General features: G+C 40.0%; 2 protein-coding genes across 2 annotated transcripts; both read left to right on the forward strand.

Annotated features, from left to right (window-relative positions):
* Nucleotides 1–6,118: 6,118 nt before the first annotated feature.
* Nucleotides 6,119–14,569, forward strand: LOC127530231 (immunoglobulin lambda-1 light chain-like). The gene is made up of 4 exons (XM_051941507.1): nucleotides 6,119–6,158; nucleotides 6,242–6,567; nucleotides 8,316–8,352; nucleotides 14,238–14,569. Exons 1-4 carry the CDS (start codon nucleotides 6,119–6,121, stop codon nucleotides 14,567–14,569), a joined length of 735 nt encoding a protein of 244 aa, XP_051797467.1.
* Nucleotides 14,570–14,943: 374 nt separating this feature from the next.
* On the forward strand, nucleotides 14,944–25,135 carry LOC110971844 (immunoglobulin lambda-1 light chain-like). Its single transcript, XM_051941195.1, has 4 exons — nucleotides 14,944–14,983; nucleotides 15,062–15,389; nucleotides 23,889–23,920; nucleotides 24,652–25,135. The coding sequence occupies exons 1-4, from the start codon at nucleotides 14,944–14,946 to the stop codon at nucleotides 24,975–24,977; spliced, it is 726 nt and encodes a 241-aa protein (XP_051797155.1). The 3' UTR covers nucleotides 24,978–25,135.
* Nucleotides 25,136–25,279: the final 144 nt, after the last annotated feature.

A 25,279-nucleotide genomic window follows, 5' to 3' on the forward strand; every position in this document is an offset into this window, starting at 1 on the left:
TCTCAAGGTCAACCTTATGGGAGACCCTTAAAGCATATATCCGAGGCCAGATTATTTCCTACGTATCGAACAACAGGAAACAGGAGGTTGCGAAGCTGGAAGGGTTATCCCATGCCATTCGTAATCTGGATGCACAATATTCTCAATCACCTGACCCGGATTTGTTTAAGGAGAAGCTGCGCCTCCAGGCGGAATATGATTTAATCTTAATTACTAAGGAGGAACGATTACTACTGAAGAGTCGCCACAAGTTTTATGAATACGGTGAGAAGGTTGGCAAGCTCCTTGCTTCCCAGGCTCGCCAATTCACCTCATCTCGCTTGATACCTAAAATTAAATCTGCCTCTGGTGCTATGTTAACTAATCTTAAAGACATTAATGATTGTTTCTCTGCATTTTATACAACCTTATATTCGTCGGAAAGTCAAAATAGTACATCCTTACTTAATTCTATCTTCGATAGGATTGAACTGCCAGCTGTTAGTCAACAACTGAACTCAAAGCTTGAAAGTTCTTTATCCTTGTCTGAAATCACTGGAGCCATCGCAGCCATGCAGAGCGGGAAATCCCCCGGTCCGGATGGATTTTGTGTTGAGGTCTTTAAAAAGTTTTGTGATTTATTGTCCCCACTTCTTCTTGCTATGTTTACTGAGTCTTTTGATTGCGGCCATCTCCCACCAACCTTAACCCAGGCTTCTATCTCCTTACTGGCCAAGAAGGATAAGGATCCAACTCTCTGTGAATCCTACAGGCCTATATCTCTTCTTAATGTAGATTTTAAGATTCTCGCCAAAGCTCTTGCCCTCCGCTTAGAGACTCTGCTTCCCGCTGTAATCTCTGAGGATCAATCCGGCTTTATTCAGAAGCGCAACTCCTTTCATAATGTTCGAAGGCTTTTTGATGTCATCTACACGTTGACTCGGTCGGATGCCCAAGAAATGATCATTTCTCTTGATGCTGAAAAAGCATTCGACCGGGTCGAGTGGCCATATCTTTTTGCCACAATGCAGCGATTTGGTTTCTCCCCTAGCTTTGTGTCCTGGGTAAAACTGTTATACTCATCCCCGTCAGCCTCTGTCTGCTCCAACAATGTCCATTCCCTTTACTTTCGATTACAACGGGGCACACGACAGGGCTGCCCGCTTTCGCCTCTTTTATTTGTGATTGCTATAGAGCCTCTGGCTATATCTTTACGCCAATGTCCACAATTTAGCGGTATCATGCGAGATGACAAGGAGCATAAAGTTTCGCTCTATGCCGACAATTTACTTCTATATATTTCCAACCCCACTCTGTCTGTTCCACCTATCCTTTCTATTCTGCAAAATTTCGGTAAAATCTCTGGCTACAAACTTAATCTCTCTAAGAGTGAATATTTCACCATCGGCACATCAACTGGCCCTTTGACTCCCTCAATTCCATTTAAAGAAACACCTAATGGGTTTAGATACCTGGGTGTGATGGTTACACGCTCTTTCAACGCGCTTTTTAAACATAACTTCGCCCAATTACTGGACCGTTGTAAAGAAGATTTGACAAGATGGTCTGCCTTACCTTTGTCCCTCGCAGGCAGGATTAATTTAATTAAAATGATTGTCCTCCCTCGTTTTATTTATTTATTTTTTAACATTCCTATCTTCATCAAAACATCCTTCTTCAGTAACCTGGACAAATTATTCCTATCCTTTATTTGGGGTAATAAGGGTCATCGTATTAGAAAAACCTTCCTACAAAGACCGAAAAAACTAGGGGGAATGGGCCTTCCAAACTTCCTTTTTTACTACTGGGCTAGCAATATTCAGAAGATACTTTTCTGGTTTAACCATTCAAAAACAGCTGAGGCCCCTGTGTGGGTGCAGGGAGAGGAATCCTGTAGCCAGTTTTCTCTTTGCTCAATTGTTTGCTCATCTCTTCCTATATCTGCTAAGGTTACCTCCTCCAATCCCATTGTTTTTCACACAATGAAGATTTGGTCCCAGTTTAGAAAGCACTTCGGATTGCAAGAGGTGTCAATTTCATGCCCTATCATCTTTAATATAGCCTTTATCCCCTCTAATACGGACGCAGCTTTTCAACTGTGGCATAGAAACGGTATCAAATGCCTTAAAGACTTGTTTTCTAATAACACTTTCCTCTCTTTTGAACAACTTAGTCAAAAGTTCAACCTTCCCAGAACTCATTTTTTCCGATGCCTACAGATCAGACACTTTGTACAGAAAAAATTTTGTTCATTTCCTAATCTGCCAATAATGTCACCGATTGACATACTCCTTGACTTGAACCCCACTGCCAAGGGGCTAATATCGTTACTTTACACGATGATGAGCTCTATAAATCCTCAGATGCTTGACTACCTCAGGCAAGCTTGGGAGCAGGACTTAAGCCAGCGTTTTTCAGAGATTGAATGGGATGGGATGATGAACCGAATCCATGCCTCCTCACCCTGCGCTAGACATGGCCTTATACAGTTTAAAGTCCTACATTGTCTACATATTACTAACTCCCGGTTGGCCAGGATTTTTTCTAATTTTGACCCTGCATGTAATAGATACAATTACTCTCCATGCACTCTTGCTCACATGTTTTGGTTTTGCCCAGCTCTGGAAATATTTTGGAAGGGGATTTTTAAATCATTCAGTGAGATTTTTGGTATAACTGTAGACCCCAATCCACTCATTGCTATATTTGGTGTGAGACCAGACGGTGTAGCTTTTAGTAATAGCATGTATGATTTTATTGCATTCACTACTTTACTTGCACGACGACTAATTCTTCTTAACTGGAAGCACCCGTCCCCACCCTCCCATAGCAGATGGATTAAGGACATACTGTTGCACATGAAATTAGAAAAGATAAAATTTACGCTGAGAGGCTCCTTGAAGAAATTTCATAAGATGTGGACTCCCTTCTTAGTCTATTATGACAGTTTAGATGTTTCGAATTGGAATGAACATTGATATGAATTGGGCTTAGTACTCATTACTTATCCATACAGCACCGGGCTCTCTTCTTCTCTTCTGTCTTACCCCTCCCCCTCCTTTTTTAATATTATCATTATTATTATTACTATTTTAATTTAGTTATTATATTTTATTTATTTATTTATCTTTTTTTTTTTCACCCGCTCTGGGTGTATTGTCTGTTGTTTTGTCTTCTTATTTATTTGACCTGGCTATTTGTCATCCTCTTGATTTATGAGGTCAGATCCTTTGATGCCTTACGGCTGATGACTGATTTCTTGCCAGCACTCTTGAGATCTCTGTACATCTACTCCCAATTTGATCGGTCACACCCTTTCATATTGGAGTGACTGGGACTTTTTTTTATTGGACTCTGCTCTCATATTGGCCACCAGCACAGCATGGTCTCCATTATGCTTTCATTCTTGTGCACCTTATTGAAATTATATTGGTATATACTATGTATGTATTCACTTATGTATTTACGTATATATATATATATATATTTTATTATTTTATGTACAGCTGTGCAACTGTGGGTTGGGTGGGAAATGGGGTGGTGGTTATAACTGGCGGATTTAATGATGATGATTTTGATATGTTCTTTATATTTCCTTGTTAACTGCCAAAATGTTAATAAAGAGATTTATAAAAAAAAACACTAACACACAAATCAAATCTGGATTTATGCTGTTGTTCATTGCTAGCTCCAGAAATTCACATTTTTTTAAAATAGTGGAGCATAAATTTAAATGAAACACAGGCACCTATTCTTTATTGTTCTTCTTTTAAATTGAGGAAGTTTGGAAAGGATCCTCCCCTTACTACCTCAGTGCCTTTATAAGCTTCAGACTCTTTTCTCCTCTCACTCCAACCCTACTCACATTTCACTCAGACAGTACAGGACATTTACTCCAAACACTGACAACATGCTGAGGATCCTCTGCTCTCTCATCACTGCTCTCACCGGTAAGATGTTCTTCTGATTCCTTCCTGTTCCATATTTTCAGGAATAAAAGTCGAATTAATCTGTTTTTGTGTGGTTCTGTTGCAGATGTGGATGCCGTGATTGTGTTGACCCAGACACCTGCTGTTCACACAGTTTCTACTGGACAAGAGGTTGTTCTCAACTGTAACATTCAGTGACATGATGGAAATGTTGTCAGCTGGTACAAGTGTAACCCTCTTCAGAGTATGTACACGCCTAGGTCCGTAGAACCGGTGAGCCGTGAGCTAAAGCAATAACAGGGCGACACTGGTTTAAATTTGTGAAAATTGTAAACTTTAGTTTTTTTCTTTTGGTTTAGAAAATATTTGGTTTACAAACATGGCAACAGTTTACAACATGAAATGGTGCGCACATAACCTGGGCCCAAAAATAAAATAAAAATAAAAATAAAATAAAATAAATTGTCTCTTTCAAACAGTCCTTTTGTTTTCCAATTAGTTCCTTGCGGAAAATGTTCTTTATAGATCCAAGATCAGTTCAGTCATAAAGTCAGGGGGAATAGTCAAAAGTCATGGATATTGGGTAAATATCCGGATTGAGATCTTGTTGGTGCCTTTCAGCAAGATTGGCACTATCCTACCAAGGGATCCGATTGTTGAGAGCTGTGGTGGTTGACTTCACAGTTTGTCATGGGAGGCTCGCCATCAAATGGATCTCTGGCCCACCTTGTTGGAGGACCGGATCTTCAGAAGTCTTTTGGACATCGCAAAAAGACCTGACCTGTATAAAGAACAGGTTTATAGTCTAGGATACTATACGAAATAAAAATTAACTACACTTAAATGGACGTTGTACAACCTTGAAAACTCTCTTTTCCAATAGGAAAATAAATTACCATTGTTGACAGAATGAGAACAATTATAACTTTCCCAAAAATAATTTCACACAGTTAAAATATAGCATTTTAACCATTAGCAATTACAATGAACTGTAAATCGTGTAAAATAATGTGCAATCATGTAACATTTTACACATGTACTCACAAACTTAGGAATGATACTTTTTTTTTTTAAGGCAATGTGTATGACTCACATTTTCCATGTGAAAAATATAGATTTTCTCTTTTTGACATTGCATTTACATTTTAAATGAGAATACATGAATTACAGTGTTTAAAATGAAAAACCTTAACTTAAATTTACAGCATTGCTGCTTTTAACCACTTTAGATTACTTAAAATGAATTTTTCTCTTTTTTTTATGTGTACCTTTAACTCATAGAAAACGACCATGCACTTCACCATGTTAAAGTCATACAAAATGCTTACTTTAGTTGAATATGCCAAATGTTTATGAATTCTCTTCGCAAATAATAAAATACATGCTTTTTATGAAATTACACTCCTCAGATATAACATAAAATGTGCAAAGATATCTGTAAAGGCAGCTAGCTTAGCCTCAAACACCTCGTGGTGTTTTCCACACACACAATCACTGGGAAACTTTCCAGAACGAGCTTACCAAGGAAGGAGTTTTTTTCCACCAGAGAAGCCAGGACAAGTTACATGCTTCCTTGATGGTTCTCGGACATTCTAAAATGACATTTGCATATGTTTACAGCATGAACTAAACAAATTTTAAAGTGTCAGTAAAAAGAATTAGGTTTGCACACCTTTTTCCCTCGTTTTATACCCACACGGGAGAAAGCAGAAGCATGTGCTCGGTCCGTATTAGCGATGTTAAGCGAGAGTGAGCGTTATGGAGCACTACTTCCGGTTTCTTTACAAAATAAACTTCCGGTTTTCAAAATAAAAATGGATATTACCCAAAATGTGAAATATGAACAAATTATGAGTGAAAATCAATAAAGACATTTAGTTAACCCGTTTTTAGGTGGGTTACACAAGCAGAAGCCAAGTGGGACTCCTCAGTATATTCTATATTTCTACCATTCTTACAGCTCACCCACCTTTGGAACAGGGTTCTCCTCAGACCGATTTAACTCGAAAGCTTCATCTAGTGTATAAATTTAAATGAAACACAAACACCTCATCTTTATTGTTCTTCTTTTAAATTGAGGCAGTTTGGAAAGGATCCTCCCCTTACTACCTCAGTGCCTTTATAAGCTTCACACTCTTTTCTCCTCTCACTCCAACCCAACTCACATTTCACTTCGACAGTTCAGGACATTTACTCCAAACACTGACAACATGCTGAGGATCCTCTGCTCTCTCATCGCTGCTCTCACCTGTAAGATGTTCTTCTGATTCCTTCCTGTTCCATATTTTCAGGCATAAACCTCACCGATGTGTTTTTGTGTGTTTATGTTGCAGATGTGGATGCAGTGATTGTTTTGACCCAGACACCTGCTGTTCACACAGTTTCCACAGGACAAGAAGTTGTTCTCAACTGTAACATTGAAAGGAATGATGGATATTATGTCAGCTGGTACAAACAGAAGCCAAGTGGGGCTCCTCAGTATATTCTATATTTCTACCATTCTTACAGCTCACCCACCTTTGGAACAGGGTTCTCCTCAGACCGATTTAACGCGAAAGCTTCATCTAGTGTAGATTATCAGCTCATCATTAAGCAGACAGAGGAAGGAGACTCTGCCGTGTATTACTGTAGAGTATGGGACAGCTCTGCTTCTGTTGCTGTATCACCGTGATTTATACTGTGACAAAAACCTGCATGGGAACACTGCAGCATTTATGAATTCTCAGTAACATTAAACACTTCAAATCACTAAATCTGGAACTGAATCCATTTTCCTAAAGGGATATGCATGTTTGAAATACTCCAGCAGTGTTTTAGAATATAAGCAGACTGTTGAAATGATGAAATGTTGACAGTGAAAGTTGGTCTCAACAGGATGTTTCACTTCCACTCCCCTCATTAGAGAAAGTCAGGAGGTTTTTGTTCGGCCATGTATACAAACTGAATCACTGTGGTATAGACCCTGTGCACGATAGCATGTGCTAGTTCCGGTTGAAAAACTCCGGGTGCTACAGTTACTTCCGGTCCTGCTTACAGCACTGTCAAAATGGAAGAAGCCAGCAGTACATTTTACTTTTCCAGATGCCTAGGCAACTTGTCTAAAATTTCTGTTGACGATGTTTATCGTCTCGTTGATGATTTTTCGTCAGCTCCTCAAAGCAAACGGGAAAAGGGATTCAAATTTTATATATCCCAGTACACATATAACTTTGAAGGTAAGTGGCATCGCATCCTACATAACTAGCGCTAGCTTAACTGTAGGGCTTGCCAAACATGTACCTTATCATTTTATTTTCCAGTATCTATACATTACTATTTTTTGCTTAGTTAGCTACTAGAATCCACTTTACACTTTAGTCTTTGGTACTTAGCCCGTTGCGCTTCAGTTGCGCTTCAGTGTGCCGCCCGCGGTACACTTTGAGATCTGCATAAGCAATTTGCTAAATGTCTGAAACTGCAAACGCGATTATACAAACACTATACGCCAATGTAAAACTTAGATTCTCATGAATCCGCCGGTATAAACCACTTTCAGATGTGATTACCACAGCGGGTAATATAAACACATTTGTCCGACAAACAACAAATATCCATCCATCCGTTCTCTATACACGGCTTCAACGTACACAGCGCGACTCACATTTCCGGGTTCATTATTACACACGGATGAAAATATTCCACAAAAAACGGCCATAATCCAACCTTGGACATCCAGACGAAACAAGCCAGTAACATATTTTGTCCAAAACATGTCTTGAAGTCGGTATATACTCCACGAATAGGTCATTTTCGAGGAAATGCACCTCGCGATGCGCGTCCAATATCCCCTGTATTTCTTGTCATATTTTTATTTACAAATGTTAGCGATTTTTTGTACTGAAAATGTCTGAAATTGACTGCAGCTTAAAGGGTTAGTCGAGTGCAGCAAGACATATTATATTTGTAGTTTTGTTTGAACAAAATGACAAATGCTTGGATTTCTTCTATATTTTATTAGGTGTCAAAACGGAATAACAAATGATTGAAGAGTGCACGGATTGTTGTTATAGTTTATCAGATATTTGCTGTTTGATCAGTGACTATGCACTAATATTCCCGATCCTCAGCTCAGTGTGAAACATTTTTTTTCGTCTAATTTTGGCAATCCACTGAGCCCGCAAATGCCGGTCTTTTGGAAAACAGTGAAAGCTTATAGAACTGTTATAAACACCAGAAGCCAAACATAATGGTACACTACAGTACCTCCCCTATCGACCTTGAACAGGCTGAAATCTGATTTTTTGTTTTGCCGAGAAAACAATGTTTTTCTTTTTTGATTCTATGTTATCCATGCTGCGAAATAGCCTCCGGAAGGACCTGTAAGCCCCTCCGGTCAGAACCCGGAAGTTAGCATTTTGACGTGCACAGGGTCTATTCGGACAAGGAACCAAGCTGATGGTAACAAGTAAGTGCTTTTAAACTTTATTATGCAAATAGACACATTTTGTTTATCTGTTGTACATGAAGAAAAACATGAAACTAATGCATATGTGACTAATTCTTTAAAATATTTACCATGTTGGTCGGTGAAACAAAGATATTTTCTGCTTTGATACCAGGCAGTGTCTGTGGTGACAAAAAGAAAATCTTATCACAATATTTGAGACATTTTCTCCAAATACTAAAAAGCAAATTAAAGGTTTATAAATTTTCAGTGGAGAATTTTTGCAAGATTGTGCCTATATTTATTCTCACATTTTTTAAAGATCTGTTAAAATCTTTGTTGTGCAAATATATATAAATAAATATTTTAGTCAATGTATTTGAATTATTATATTAATGTTAACTTGCTTATTATGTTTATTTAATATTCTGCAGAGTTGAGGTATAATTTGGAATTTGCCGGAAAATTATTTCATACAGTTAATACTAAATTCAGTCAACAGGAATGCACTGAACCGATAAAAAAATTGAAAATAAGTTTCTTTTTGAGAGATTTTATTTTGAAAGGAAAGACTTAACATTTTTTAAATGAAAATTTTAAATTCTATATTTTCCAATTTTAAATTCTCTGCTTCTTCAGCATGGGACGGAGGACAAGGTACGTTTTATCCGTTTGTTTCCTGGCTATAAAAGACACAAGCAGAAACAAAAAATCAAGCCGTTTTTTCGTTTTGAACAAAAAAACAGGAAACGGTTCGTTTTTTCGTTTTTTCGTTTTGAACAAAAAAAACCCAAAAAAACAGGAAACGGTTTATTTTTTTGTTTTTTCGTTTTCACCCCCAAAATGAAAATACGACTCCATATTCCGTTTCATTGGTGGGCGGGGCTTCGGAGCCTGCCAGTGCACAATAAAGCTCCTGCCCATCACAAGCTCTTGCGCTGGCAGGCATAGACAGACTGACTTTCATTGTATTGCCTACCCTCACTGCCCTTCCCCTAACTCTAAATCAAAGCAAGTCGTGTAAACAGTAATGACAGTCATAACCAGTGGTGAAGTCTAGTTTTTTCTAGTGGGTATACTCCAACCTCATAAACCAAAGCCAGGTCAGGTTCTCATATATGTGCGCGTGTACTCACATGTCCACGCATGCGCGCGCACACACACACACACACACACACACACACAAACACACATGTTTGTTTTTCTATACCGGTGGGGACTTACCATTGACTCCCATTCATATCTAACTCCTAACCCTTACCCTAACCCTAACCTTAGCCATCACCAAATCAATGCCTAACCCTAAACAAGCGTTTCTGCACTTTTACATTTTTTATTAACAACAATATGGCCAAGAAAACGGTGTTGCCACCCGTGGGGACCTCATTTTAGGTCCCCACCGTAAGACAAGTCCCCACCTTTATAGCAAATAGTCAGGTCAAAGTCCCCACCGGTATAGCAGAAACAAGTATACACACACACACACACACACACACACACACACACACACACACACACACACACACACACACACACACACACACACACACACACACAGCAGCAGCAGCAGCTCCTTTATTTCAAACTACCAATTAGATACTTATAGACATTATAGCGTCAGCAGCTCCTCCTCCTGCCATCAGGTAGAGCTGATGTTTCCTCTTCATCAGGTAGAGCTGATGTTTCCTCTTCATCAGGTAGACCTGATGTTTCCTCTTCATCAGGTAGACCTGATGTTTCCTCTTCATCAGGTAGACCTGATGTTTCCTCTTCATCAGGCTTCCTTTCCTAAATGTTAACCTTAGCTCCAGCTGTAGTGTTCCCTAAAGTGGCAGTATTCACAGGACAAGCAACAGGCTTATTAAAACACTGAAATAGTTTCATTTAGCTTTGCTTTCTTTTTCTTATTTTTTCTCCACTGACTGATGTTGGGTCATTAGAAGTTCTAGACTCATGTCCCTCTTCTTCTAAGCCAGGGGTATTCAGCTAAAATTCAGAGAGGTCCAGTCAGCAAAGGTCCAGAACATCATAAGGTCCAGAACATCATAATGTCTAACTTGAGTTACTGTGATATATGCTGATGTAACCTGGTAGTTTTATTAGAGTTTGCCTGTAATCAAAAACTGACCGTCAAATAAATTCAGTACGGTTCAAAAACATTTTGACATTTATTAATAAATAACTTATATGTAACTGTATATCTTAAAATGAAGTGCAGAACTTAAAAAAGCAAGACTGAACAACCTGAATCAACTTCTATACATCTTTAACAATAATTAAACCTCATAAATGTAAACATGTGAACACTTTTACATTTTTGTCTGTCTCATATCACTCCCCTAATATCTCTGCAGCTTAATGGGAGAACTGAGCTGCTGCTTGTTTGAGCCGTTCTCAAAACATATTTTGATTATGTTCATATTTGAGAAAGCTGCCTTACAGCTGTTTGCTGAGCCAAACATGGTCAGCATGTGACCACAGTCTGTCCTCTAGAGATGTATAAGGCACAAAAGATACGACTCTCAGAGCCGATGCTTTGTAGTGAATCTGAAGAGCCGACTCCTAACGTATTTAATGGAGTATGGAGTTTAACACTGTCCTAGCAGAAAACATGTTACTGGATCCTAGATTAAAGAAGCTTGCCTTCAGTGACAACAGAGCTGTTGATGAGACACTTCAGAGAATAAGAGCAGCAGTCTGACACCTCCACCATTAGAGGACCAAGTGGAGGAGGAACCTCAGCTTCTGCTGTGTGGAGCCTCTTTGATAGAAGAGCTACAGAAGATGATTCAGGAGAAATCCTACAGCTGATGTGGGAATGGAGGATCATATCTAGAGGAACCCCTCATCCAACCAGCAGACGACCCACTGAGCTGGAGCAGGACAAGGCCTCAGTCTGCCCCACCTGGTGAAGGTGATGGAGGAGAGACAACTTCTTCCATCTGAGAGAATCTTCTCAAAAACACGGCAGATATTCACTGAAAGAAGAAATGTATCAGCCCATCCAAGCTCCATCTGATTTTTCTAAATGTCAGCCTGCTCTGAGGACATTTATACTGTTTGAATACTGAGTCTGGTTCTGTTTCTGTTCTGGTTCTGTGGGTTCATGTGCAGAGTTTTGTTCATTTGTTTTTTGTGCAAAAAAGTTTGGTTGAAATAATAAACAAAAGTAAGAATACCTGTTTTTGTAACAGAGCAAATGTACAAAATGAGTCAATTATAAGGCTTCTCATAAAAACACTGAATGAAAAAGAGTTTGTCAAAACACAAACATTCATATTTGCCAGGTTAGGCTAAACATGAGACTACAAAGAATAATAAATTAGGAGTCATTTGGGAGCCGAAAGAACCGGCTTTTCTTTGGAAGCCGTGCCAAAAGCTCTCTAAAAAGAGCTGAACTTCCATCACTACTGTCCTCTCTGTCCCTCATCTCTCAGCTGCTTTTTGAAGACAGAGCTGCGATGCGATTCAGCGACGTCATTGGCTGAGTAGCGTCACGTGGGATGCCTGAACTCGTACATAATTGGTCTGTGCGTTTCTGAGCCGATAGACCAATGATAAACACTGGAAAGCTGCACCGGTAAAATAGAAGCGACCTGTCAAATTTACACCCGTATAGACGGCGTCTGGGTCCGGATCCGGACCGCAGTCGGCCTTTAGTGAGCACTGTTCTCAGCCAGACACCTTCCCCCGTCCCATACAGCTTCACCGCTTCCTGACACAGAGAAAAATGAACATTATGTCAAAAAAACATACTAATACATGTGTTTGCGCATTTTTAAGTGGTTATATGGAAATTCGGACCGTATCTTTTGTGCCTTATACATCTCTAGAGGACAGACTGTGGTCACATGCTGACCATGTTTGGCTCAGCAAACAGCTGTAAGGCAGCTTTCTCAACTATGAACATAATCAAAATATGTTTTGAGAACGGCTCAAACAAGCAGCAGCTCAGTTCTCCCATTAAGCTGCAGAGATATTAGGGGAGTGATATGAGACAGACAAAAATGTAAAAGTGTTCAAATCTTTACATTTATGAGATTTAGGTATTGTTAAAGATGTATAGAAGTTGATTCAGGTTGTTCAGTCATGCTTTTTTAAGTTCTGCACTTCATTTTAAGATATACAGTTATATATAAGTTATTTATTAATAAATGTCAAAATGTTTTTGAACCGTACTGAATTTATTTGACGGTCAGTTTTTGATTACAGGCAAACTCTAATAAAACTACCAGGTTACATCAGCATATATCACAGTAACTCAAGTTAGACATTATGATATTCTGGACCTTTGCTGACTGGACCTCTCTGAATTTTAGCTGAATACCCCTGGCTTAGAAGAAGAGGGACATGAGTCTAGAACTTCTAATGACCCAACATCAGTCAGTGGAGAAAAAATAAGAAAAAGAAAGCAAAGCTAAATGAAACTGTTTCAGTGTTTTAATAAGCCTGTTGCTTGTCCTGTGAATACTGCCACTTTAGGGAACACTACAGCTGGAGCTAAGGTTAACATTTAGGAAAGGGAGCCTGATGAAGAGGAAACATCAGCTCTACCTGATGGCAGGAGGAGGAGCTGCTGACGCTATAATGTCTATAAGTATCTAATTGGTAGTTTGAAATAAAGGAGCTGCTGCTGTGTGTGTGTGTGTGTGTTGTGTGTACTTGTTTCTGCTATACCGGTGGGGACTTTGACCTGACTATTTGCTATAAAGGTGGGGACTTGTCTTACGGTGGGGACCTAAAATGAGGTCCCCACGGGTGGCAACACCGTTTTCTTGGCCATATTGTTGTTAATAAAAAATGTAAAAGTGCAAAAATGTTTGTTTAGGGTTAGGCATTGATTTGGTGATGGTTAAGGTTAGGGTTAGGGTAAGGGTTAGGAGTTAGATATGAATGGGAGTCAATGGTAAGTCCCCACCGGTATAGAAAAACAAACATGTGTGTGTGTGTGTGTGTGTGTGTGTGTGTGTGTGTGTGTGTATACTTGTTTCTGCTATACAGGTGGGGACTTTGACCTGACTATTTGCTATAAAGGTGGGGACTTGTCTTACGGTGGGGACCTAAAATGAGGTCCCCACGGGTGGCAACACCGTTTTCTTGGCCATATTGTTGTTAATAAAAAATGTAAAAGTGCAAAAATGTTTGTTTAGGGTTAGGCATTGATTTGGTGATGGTTAAGGTTAGGGTTAGGGTAAGGGTTAGGAGTTAGATATGAATGGGAGTCAATGGTAAGTCCCCACCGGTATAGAAAAACAAACATGTGTGTGTGTGTGTGTGTGTGTGCGCGCGTGGACATGTGAGTGCACGCGCACATATATGAGAACCTGACCTGGCTTTGGTTTATGAGGTTGGAGTATACCCAGTAGAAAAAACTAGACTTCACCACTGGTTATAACTGTCATTACTGTGCACACGACTTGCTTTGATTTAGAGTTAGGGGAAGTGCAGTGGGGGCAGGCAATACAATGAAAGTCAGTCTGTCTATGAATGCCAGCGCAAGAGCTTTATTGTGATGGGCAGGAGCTTTATTGTGCACTGGCAGGCTCCGAAGCCCCGCCCACCAATGAAACGGAATATGGAGTCGTATTTTCATTTTGGGGGTGAAATCGAAAAAACGAAAAAACGAACCGTTTCCTGTTTTTTTTGTTTTTTTGTTCAAAACGAAAAAAAGAACCGTTTCCTGTATTTTTGTTTTTTGCTCAAAACGAAAAAGAAAAAACGGCTTGATTTTTTGTTTCTGCTTGTGTCTTTTATAGCCAGGAAACAAACGGATAAAACGTACCTTGTCCGTCCCTTGTCCCTATACTGTCCGCACAATTCATTCATTTTGTCATGTTAAATATGGATTATTGAATTTTACTTTGAATTTGTCACTTTGAATGTCTTTGTTGTGAATGTACTTTCAGGCTCCAGCCTCCGTCCTCCTGTCCTGACAGTCTTCCCTCCGTCCAGCGTTGAACTCCAGTCCAACAAAGCCACTCTGGTCTGTCTGTCCAGTCAGTCTGGGCCTTTTGCAGATGTCACCTGGTCGGCTGCTGGGAGTCCAGTGAGCAGTGGGATCTCCACCAGCACCGCTGTTCAGAAACCAGACCAGACTTTCCAAATCAGCAGCTCTCTGGACATCCAGACGTCAGACTGGAACATGGATAAGGTTTACACATGTAAGGTGTCTATGGAGTCCCAGACTGCAGAGAAAAAAATTCAAATTTCAATTAAATTCATGGATGTCTCACTTTGATGTGCAAATAAATCAAACATAAGGTTGGCAAGATATTCCACTTTTGATGAAAAAGGAATCATCTTGACTTCATCTGTTTTCAAAAATGGTTCCAAAAAGCTTGATTTATTGGGAAATGTAGCCAATCTTCATCAGGATCATCAGGGAGACATCACCAACACCAGGAGTTACAAATACAGATGTTTCCCGCCAATTAAAAACTCACTAACCATGAAGATTTTGACCAAAAGCTCCTCCTCCTGTCAGTCACTCTCAGTTTCAGTGTTGAAATAAATAACTCCTCCAGCTCCTCCTCTCCTCATTCCTCAAAACATCTAATCCATCAGCAGCTACTTTTTTAAATTACAAGATCTTTCTCATCACACACTGACAACATGCTGGTGACTCTCTGCACTCTCATCACTGCTCTGACATGTAAGGAGGCTGACTTACTGTCATTTTCACCCCATTCTGTGTGTTTCTCTTGGCTTCATGTCGTCTTGTTGTTTCCAGGTGTGAGTGGAGTGACGGTGGTGACACAGAAGCCTCCTGTAATGACAGAGAGGACAGGAGAGACAGCCAGCATGGACTGTAACCTGGGGACTGTTACCAACCATGTTGCTTACTGGTACAAACAGATTCCAGGAGGAGTTCCTCAGTTTGTATTATATTTTCACCACACTCATAGCTCTCCAACCTATGGCTCTGGTTTCTCCTCATCCAAGTTCACATCCACTCATCAGTCACAAACAGATTATCGTTTGATAATCAGCAATGTGGAGGAGGGAGACTCAGCAGTCTATTACTGTAAAACATGGGACAGCTCTGTTGATGAGTACGCATCACAGTGATTCATGCCATGACAAAAACCTCCTCACTGAACATGCTCACTTCTGCTTTCTGAAACTTGTCACAGAATCTTTGTCAACCGTGGAGCTGTGCTGAAGCACTAAACATTCCTAATCAACATTTGTCATCTGTTCATTTCTACATCCTTGAATTGATTAGATTTCTTTTTTCACACAACAACTCAGCCCTGCAGTGTAATGTCCTGCATCATCCAACCATATTGCCAATGTTGTCAGGCCACTTGTAGTTGATGTTTTAACGCTATTTCTGGCCTTGAAAATTCATCACAATGTGAATCCACTGAGCGGTCCAAATGAATGAACGAAATTTGTTGATCATAAGTGCATTTTCAAACAACATATTTCCAAGACATTTTGCTGCTCACAAACAAAATTTCTCTACGAACGTTTCACTGTAACCCTTTAAACGTGCAAACTGGATCACATATCACGCAAAGCAGTCAACTGCAAAGACACTGGGACCCATTGGGATGCCCCCAAAATTCCCTGATTTACTGGGTTTGCTTTTAGAACTCGAAACTCTTCCAAAACATGGACTCAGGTCAAATATCAGATAATATGGGCATTACAGTATTAAGTAGTTTTGTGTCTATTTCTTTATTCCATAAGAATCTTGTGCTCACTTGAAGCATGTTCTTAAATAAAGGCCAGATTTATCAGATAACCCCTGATGAAACAAAATACATTGTAACAATAGATTCTCATATAAGTGTAGCAACAACGTGTTATATGCTATTTAGTTTGTTGTTTCTGACAAAACCTCTGTTATAAATCAGATGCCTTGATCACATCTAAGATGTTCTTCTGATTTCGTTGTGCTCCATATTTTCAGACATAAAACTTTCACTGATGTGTTTTTGTGTGTTTATGTTGCAGATGTAGATGCAGTGATAGTATTGACCCAGACACCTGCTGTTCACACAGTTTTGCACGGAACAAGAGGTTGTTCTCAACTGCAACATTCAAAGAGATGGTGGAAAGTATGTCAGCTGGTACAAGCAGAAGCCAAATGGAACTCCTCAGTATGCTTTGAAATTCTACCATTCTCACAGCTCACCCAGCTTTGGAACAGGGTTCTCCTCAGGCCGATTTAACTCTAAAGCCGTCAGGTTGTCAGCTGCCAGGTCGAGATAGTGCCCTCTCCCTCTTCCTCCTCCCCTTTTCTCCCTCTTTCAGTTTGTCTATGGAGTAACTGCAGTGACAGGTGTTCAGCATCATCATCGTCATCAGCTGGTTCAGAAGCAGGTGGAGTGAAGCCAATCAAGCCTCACACACTCCGCGAAATACCCAGACGACACTCACCTCTCAGTGCCAGATCGTGACACACTCAGTAACAGTTGGCTCGTGTTTTTCCAGCCATAGTATTGTTGATTCGTCGTACCTTTTTGTCCCTCTGGTTGTCTTCCTTCATCCTAGTTCCAAATCCATCTGTTCCTGCTTGGTTCCACCTGGATTCTCTGTCGCCTCCAACTCATGGTTTGGTCCTGCACCTGGGATTCACTCACCTGTGCCGTCTCCACCACGTGGTATCCCTCCATTACCAACCCGCCGCTGCAACACGTCCAGGACCACATGCACACAGTGGTTCCCAGCTCAGAGCCCAGTCCGAGCATCAGGCTACCAGAGTCATTTAACTAACCTCTCTCAGTTTAGTTATTAGAGTCACTTGCGTTGTTTCCATTATTGCTTACGAGCTCAGTGCTTGTAGTTAGAGTTGAAGTCTTGCTTTAGTGGTTATCAAGCTAGTAGTTTAGCTTTGTCTTAGTTTTGAGCTTAGTTATATTGTATCTTGAGTCGCTTAGTATCAGCTAGCCTTTCTTGCCTGGGTCTTACCCATCGTGAGTCAGCTTTAGAGTTATAGTAATGAGCCCACCTAGCCACTAGTAGTAGTCTAGTTCTCAGTTCTGTGTTTACCTAGAGTAATTCTGGTTGTCGTTTTCCGGCTTCGATTTGTAGTTCTTTTTTTTTTTCTCACATCAATGAAATTACTACCGCAGGGTGATTCATTTTTCAATTAAAACAATATACGTGTGGAACACACAGGTAAACACAAAACCTGAGGTGTTCATTCACTTTACTCAAAAAAGAAAAGGTGGGGGGGATACTTTCCAAATATTAGTAAATTACATGTAGAAAAAAAAGAAAAACTAAAACATACAATGAGTAAATAAAAGGTAGTAGGACAAAATCATGTGAAGGAGGGGCACCTTGAAGAGATGTATGTTTTCCATAGTTCCCAATTATCTTCAAATCTAGTTTTCTGTAGCCTTAAACAAAAAGTAATTCTTTCCATTACAGAAATATCATAAGTGATATCATACCAGTCCTCTATGGATGGGCTGCCTGGTCTGAGCCATTTCCTAGTAATTGCTTTCCTCGCTGCCACACTCAGTATCCCAAAAAGGTATTTAGTTTTCATATTAGTTAATGATGAGTCTGATATTCCAAAAAGAAGTTCATCCCAGCTAGAAAACATTTTTGACCCAAATATAGCTCTTAATTCTGTACAGATTTTTTGACAAAATATGGTTATGACAGGACAAGCCCAAAACAAGTGAAAATGATTGGCTTCTTTTGAGCCACATTTCTTCCAGCAATCAGAAGAGCCTGACTGATGAGATTTCTGAACTGGTGTAATAAAATATCTGCAAAGACTCTTCCAAGCAAAAGTTCTCCATGAGGACGAGCTCGATATTTTCCACTGGAATTCACAGTGTCTAAGCCAAACTTGTTCAGAAATACACTTATTTGTTTCTTGGTCCCACTTTTTTTTTAATATACATGGCGTTTGAGAGTTTCGTCTCTTGTCGCCCTTTGTACAGCCTAGAAATGATTTTGAGTCCAGAATCTGTAGTATAAACACTTTCAATAACTTATCAAACACTTGGGGATTAAATTGTTTATGTGGTGTCGTACCTGAAGAAATCTGAAAAAATCATTGTTATGGAATTCATACAGTGCTTTCAAGGATTGAAAATCACTCAATGTGCCGTGATTAAAAAAGGTACAGTATGATGAGAGTCCCTTTTTAGCCCAGGTCTTATAACTCGCATCCATCTTATTTGGGGTGAAATCCAAATCATATGAACCCCATCCTAAAATCCTAATATCCTCAAGCCAACCCCTCTTAGAAATTACATGTAGCCAGGTTTTAAGAGATAAATTGACCCATTTGTTACCCATTTCAATCATTTTTTTGATTAGTTTTTTATCTCCTAAACATACCTGAATTGGAATCTCTCCAGATATATTCTCCTCTATTTCTTTCCATCTGGCATGAAAATCAGAGTTACACAGACAAATTAAAATTCTCAATTGGGCAGCTAAATAATAGTCTTTTAAACAGGGAAGTGCAAGTCCCCCTTTATTTTTCATCAGTTGAAGAGTTTGACATATAATTCTTGGTTTTCTCCCTTGCCATACATATCGTGATATTAACTTGTCCCATTCATTGAATTATACATCAGATATCTCAATTGGAAGAGTCTGGAACAAATATAGTATCCTTGGCAAAATGTTCATTTTTACAGATTAATCCAAGATTCAAAACTAAAAAACGGAATTAAATTTCACCTCTTAATATCTTCCTTTATCTTATCATTTAATAAATTAAAATTTAAAGCATATGAATTTGTTAGGCCGCCCAGTGGACCCACCACCTACAGGGCAGGAAGTCGGGGTCAGGTGCTATGCCCACCGGGCAGTAGGCAGGAGCGGGCGCCTGGGCGTGCAGCCCCCTGGTGGCGTAGACTAGCTCTGGGGACGTGGAACGTCACCTCACTGGCGGGGAAGGAACCGTTTTGTTTTTGTCTATCTCAATGACATTCTGATCTATTCTCAGAGCCTGGAGGAGCACGTGGGCCATGTGCGGCAAGTTTTGGAGAGACTACTAAAGAACTGCTTATTTGTCAAGGCCAAGAAATGTGAGTTTCACGCAACAACTGTGTCATTTCTTGGTTATGTTATTTCCCCTGGGCAGATTAAAATGGACCCAGGAAAGCTGTCTGAAGTCCAGGACTGGCCCGTCCCGGAGACCAGGAAACAACTCCACCGTTCCTTGGGTTTTCAAATTTCTACAGAAGGTTCATTAGACATTTTAGCAAAGTGGCTTCACCCCTCACTGCTTTGACTTCCACTTGCAGGTTGTTTCAATGGACTCCCGAGGCTGCACAGGCATTTTGTGAGTTGAAACACAGGTTTTCCACAGCACCGATCCTCACCCAACTGGATCCAGCCCTACAGGTCATTGTGGAGGTGGATGCCTCAGATACAGGAGTGGGGGCCATCTTATCCCAGCATACCCTCCAGGACCAAATAAAAATATAAAAAATATCCTTGGTCAAAAATAATAGTTGCAGCAGTCTCACCAATGAAAAACAGTGAAGAGTCTCGGATCAATCTTCAGATTAAAAAATAAAGTGTTTATTCCGTGCAGCACAGGTGAAAACACTCAGAGATACCCCAGGGTAAATCTGTCTGTGCCCTCCGAGGCCCTGACATTTATACTTTTTGGCTCTGGGGTTCCACGCCCCAGGTCCATCCTTCTTTTTTGGGACAAGTTGAGACTTGTCTGACACAGTTACATCATTTATTCTGTTATGAATAATGTCTGAATTCCTCATGCTTTCCTAAAAAAATCAATAGTTGAGCAGATCCACCAGGAGGTGTGCCAAATCCCTCCAGCTGTCTCACTGCCCAACCAATCAGAGCCTTTATTTACCATGAGGCACCTCATCAGATAATTTCTTTTATTCTTTACACTTCAACAAATACATGTTTACCCAAGGTACCCCCTCCTGTCCTGACATGACCTCGCCTGACACACTGTTACAGCCAGCTAAAACCAGTTTTGACCACTTGTGTCGGTAAGCACCAAGTGCATTGGAAACCAGCCCTCTGACTCTAAAATGGTCAAGTTGATCATTCTCACATCATGCTCCTGTGTCTAGAGCTGATCCTTCTTGCTGGGACGCAGTTTTAATTCTTCTTGTTGTGATGCAGTTTTAATTCTTCTCTACTGCTGTGTTGCAGTTTAATTTTAGTTTTAATTTCAACATTTTTCAACACGTCGAGCCCAGCAGCAGCACCCGGACCCAGGTAATGGTCTGTTTGGACGTTTATTCGTACCTGACTCTGTCCATCCCCACGTTCTTCAATGGGGACACTTCTGACGGATTGCGTGTCATCCTGGACCAGTCGGACTTTGGAAGTCATCCATCAGAAGTTCTGGTGGCCTACTATGGAGGCAGAGGTCAAGGAATTCGTTGCTGCCTGTACCACCTGCGCACGAAGCAAGACGTCAAACCAGGTCAGTCCAGGACTCTTTCAGCCTTTTGCGGTGCCTAAGCATCCTTGGTCGCACATTGCAGTTGACTTTGTTACTGGACTTCCCGTTTCCCAAGGTAACACTGAAATACTTACCATTGTGGATCACTTTTCCAAAGCTGCTCATTTTGTGCCTCTGCCCAAGCTTCCTTCAGCTAAAGATACTGCTGAGGTCCTGGTCCAGAATGTTTTTCGACTCCACGGGATACCTGCGAATATTGTGTCTGACCGGGGTCCGCAGTTTACCTCTGAGGTTTGAAGAACTTTTTGTAATGCCTTAGGTGCTACAGTAAGCCTTACCTCAGGATTTCCCCCTCAGTCTAATGGCCAAACAGAGCTCACTAATCAATCCTTGGAGACATTTTTGCAGTGTATGGTTTCAGAGAATCCCTCCTCTTGGTGTGAGAAGCTTCCTTGGATTGAATATGCGCATAACTCTTTATCCAACGCTTCTTCTGGATTGTCCCCCTTCCATTGTTCACTGGGCTACCAGCCACCTCTGTTCACTTCCCAGGAATTGGAGATTAACTTTTCCTCAGTCCATTCACTGGTCGGATGCGAGACACCTGGAGACAAGCACGGCAGGCACGCTTGTGGGCTTATCAAACGATGGTGAAGAAAAGAACTTTATTGTCACTACACACTTTCACATACAGTGAAACTAATTTGAGCTGCCTTGCCAATAGCAACTCAGGCTGCTGCACCTAAAGGGTGCTGCCTGTCTTAGGAAAAGGAAAAAAACAAAGACATTAGGGATCGGGGTAGGGATAGCAGAGGGTAAAATGAAAAAAAAAAAGGTTCAATTTGAGAAGGAACCTGAAAAAAACAAACCCGCAACGAGCAAAGCATGACATGAGACAGGGTCAATTGGGATAAGGATGGGGGGTAGTGGGACCCAAGCCCACCACCATCGGAGGCCTGCCCCGGCTTACCGGCCCTGTCAGAAGGTTTGGCTCTGGACCAAGGACGTCCCTCTGCATGTGGAGTCCAGGAAATTGGCTCCTCGATTCATCAGACCCTTTGAAGTGGACCACATTGTCAACCCCAGTTGGGTACGTCTTCGACTACCTCCTACTATGAGGATTCATCCCACGTTTCATGTTTCACAATTGAAGTCGGTTGTGGAATGTGCTCATCAAACTTCAAGTGTACATTACCAGCTCATTATTAAGCAGACAGAGACAAGAGACTCTGCAGTGTATTACTGTAGCGTATGGGACACCTCTGCTCAGCAGAGAGTATCAGTGATTTGTACTGTGACAAAAATCCACTCACTGAACATTTCTGCTTTTGTTGTTTCAAATGATGGAATACTACTTGTAAATCGACAAAAATAAATAAATTGAAATTAATTCGAACAGGATTGTTGTCAAAGCAGCCTGATCTGTAAATTATTACAGGTTGCTAATAAGTGGCGTTTCTTGTCTTCTTGAAATAGACTTTGGTGCCACATTTTATGCTATGATGTTATCACTCTGTGAAGCAGAGAGAGAAATTAAACTGAATGAGCACAGAACAAGAAAAGCACTCAGAGAGCGCAGTACTCCACCAAAGCTGTTCCTTCCCTTATATGGCATAGTCAGAAACGCAGCATATTATTGTAGAAATGCAGCATTTTTTATTAGTTATTGATGATCAGAAATCTCGACAACATAGAATGAGGCCATTTAGCATAGATGCACTCACAAACAAAATGACTTTGCGCTGAACACAGGCATGTGTACATTACGTACAAATACCGAATCACGTGACCTAAATAGGTAGCAGGTGGTGTTACTGATGGGTCTTGGAAACACCCCCACAATTTAAATCAGTTGTTCCTTGTGTCATTTAAAATCAGTCCACAGTCGTGGATTTGTAATAGGATCTCAATCATGTGAACATCAGCAGGCAGCTAACGTAGTGTTCAGTTGTTGCTATAGTTACAGTGACGTCTTGCCAGAATCTCACAGTGCTACGTAAATCCTTAACAAATCCGCGGATTCAAACTATAAGACGCATCACTGCTAAAATCTAATGAGGTGGTCCTTGTGTCATTTCTGACCTTACCTGAAAATGTCATCCAAATCCGTCATTCCGTTTTTGAGTAAAGTTGTGCACAGACAACCGTACGTCAATCGTCACATAACTCTGCTGCGTTTCGTGGCACCGTAATAATATTGTCACATGAATACAAAGTCTACAGATGTCCACAATAGGAATAGAAATAGAAATTTCAATCACTTATTTAGCAATGAATTGTACCTCACATCAGTGTTTGAAAATAATGTGAGGTCATCTTTTCCACTGGAAGTGGGCTTTTCAACATGACAGTGGTCATGAAGCACATTGGCAACAGAACACATGGAGGGTCATCAAACAGCCCAGTCAAAGCACAGACTTTGATCAAAATGAAATATTGTAAGAGGAGAGAAAACAGACATTGAACACAAGAAAACCCTGTTACAGTTTTCACCTGAAGGAGTTTTGCATGAATGAATGGTAAAAATGTCATCACACTGATATCAGAAATTGACAATTATGAGAAAAACGAAATAAAACTTAAGGTGTTTCTGCTATAGAGGGGCTAATAGCTTCTGAGGCCACAGCTGTGCTTACCTTTCACAGAGAAGAATCTGTTGAGATTTTTTTGTTGTTAAATATGACTTTCAAAGCTAATTTCCCTTCACATATCACCTATATAGCACATAAAACATCCAGTCATCCAATCAACCTCATACCATCATTCACACAATAAATCCACTGACAATAACTTCTACAGCATGAAAACAAATTAATTAATGTGAGGAAATTTTAATGTCAGAATTCTAATTCTGTTACATAAAATCCTCAGCACTGTCCTTGGAGTAATTATATCCCTTTGCTGTGCATAAATGATTCAACCTAAAAGACACAATATGCTCACTAGAAAATGGAAACCATTGACACGCAAGTTATGACTTTCACAGGAATCATTGCTGACAGTAAGTGTAGACAAGAAAGTTTAAAACAAGTCCAGCAGTGTTTTGGAATAAAAGTAGCATATCGGGGAACAATATGTTGACAGTGAAAGCTGATCTCAACAGGATGTTTCACTTCCACTCCCCTCATTAGAGAGAGTCAGGAGGTTTTTGTACGGCCATGTATACAAACTGAATCACTGTGGTATTCGGACAAGGAACCAAGCTGATGGTCACAAGTAAGTACTTTTAAACTTTATTATGCAGCTAGACATATTTTATTTTTCTGTTGTACATGAAGAAAAAACTGAAACTAATGCATATGTGACTAATTCTTTAAAATATTTACCATGTTGGTTGGTGAAACAACAGTAGTTTCTGCTTTGATGCCAGGCAGTGTCTGTGGTGATACAAAGAAAATCTGATCACAATATTTGAGAAATTTTCTCCAAATACTAAAAAGTAAATCAAAGGCTTATGAATTTTAAATGGAGAACATTTGCAAGATTGTGCTTATACTTATTCTTAATTTTGTTAGACTTATTAAAGCCATTGTTACAATTTTTAAAAAATATTCTAGTAATTGTATTTTACATTTTGTGATGTTAATGTTAACTTCCTTATTATGTAATATTATTATATTCTGCACAGTTCAGATATAAATTTGAATTTGCCTGAAAACTATTTCATACAGTGGATAGTAAATATAACCAAACTTAGAAACTTTTGATTGCACTGAAGTAATCAAAAGTTTGAAAATGTAACTTAATTTTTGAGACATTTTATTTTGAAAGGGAGGACTGTTTATTTTTCAAGTGATCATTTGAAAATTGTTCTATTGCTTTTGAATTCTCTGCTTTGTCAGCATGTTTATACTACAATGCATTCATTTTGTCATGTTAAATATGGATTATTTAATTTTACTTTGAATTTGTCATTTTGAATGTCTTTGTTGTGAATATACTTTCAGGCTCCAGCCTCCGTCCTCCTGTCCTGACAGTCTTCCCTCCGTCCAGCGTTGAACTCCAGTCCAACAAAGCCACTCTGGTCTGTCTGTCCAGTCAGTCTGGGCCTTTTGCAGATGTCACCTGGTCGGCTGCTGGGAGTCCAGTGAGCAGTGGGATCTCCACCAGCACCGCTGTTCAGAAACCAGACCAGACTTTCCAAATCAGCAGCTCTCTGGACATCCAGACGTCAGACTGGAACATGGATAAGGTTTACACATGTAAGGTGTCTATGGGGTCCCAGACTGCAGAGAAGAACATCAACAAGTCAGGCTGTTCCACTCAAGAATAGAGCGTCTGAGATTTGCTTCTTTACTGTTTGTGCTCTTTGCTCGTTACAACTTTTAGATATTAGAATATGTACTAGTCATCTATGTTCTTTCTGTTAAGTCAGGTCTTTTCTTCAGCTTTGCAATTGATCCACTCAATAAACATAAAAATGTTTTCAAATGTTTGTTTTTATTTTTTGTATATAGAAAATGCAATAATTCGAACACTCACTCAGTTTTATTGTTTTGTCATGTTTACTCTACTGACAATCAGACCCAGGGTGAAGGTCAAAGTCAAATTAAAGTCAAATTTATTTTAAAAACA

Source organism: Acanthochromis polyacanthus, chromosome 21, assembly GCF_021347895.1.
Source record: "Acanthochromis polyacanthus isolate Apoly-LR-REF ecotype Palm Island chromosome 21, KAUST_Apoly_ChrSc, whole genome shotgun sequence".
Taxonomy (NCBI): Eukaryota; Metazoa; Chordata; class Actinopteri; family Pomacentridae; genus Acanthochromis; species Acanthochromis polyacanthus.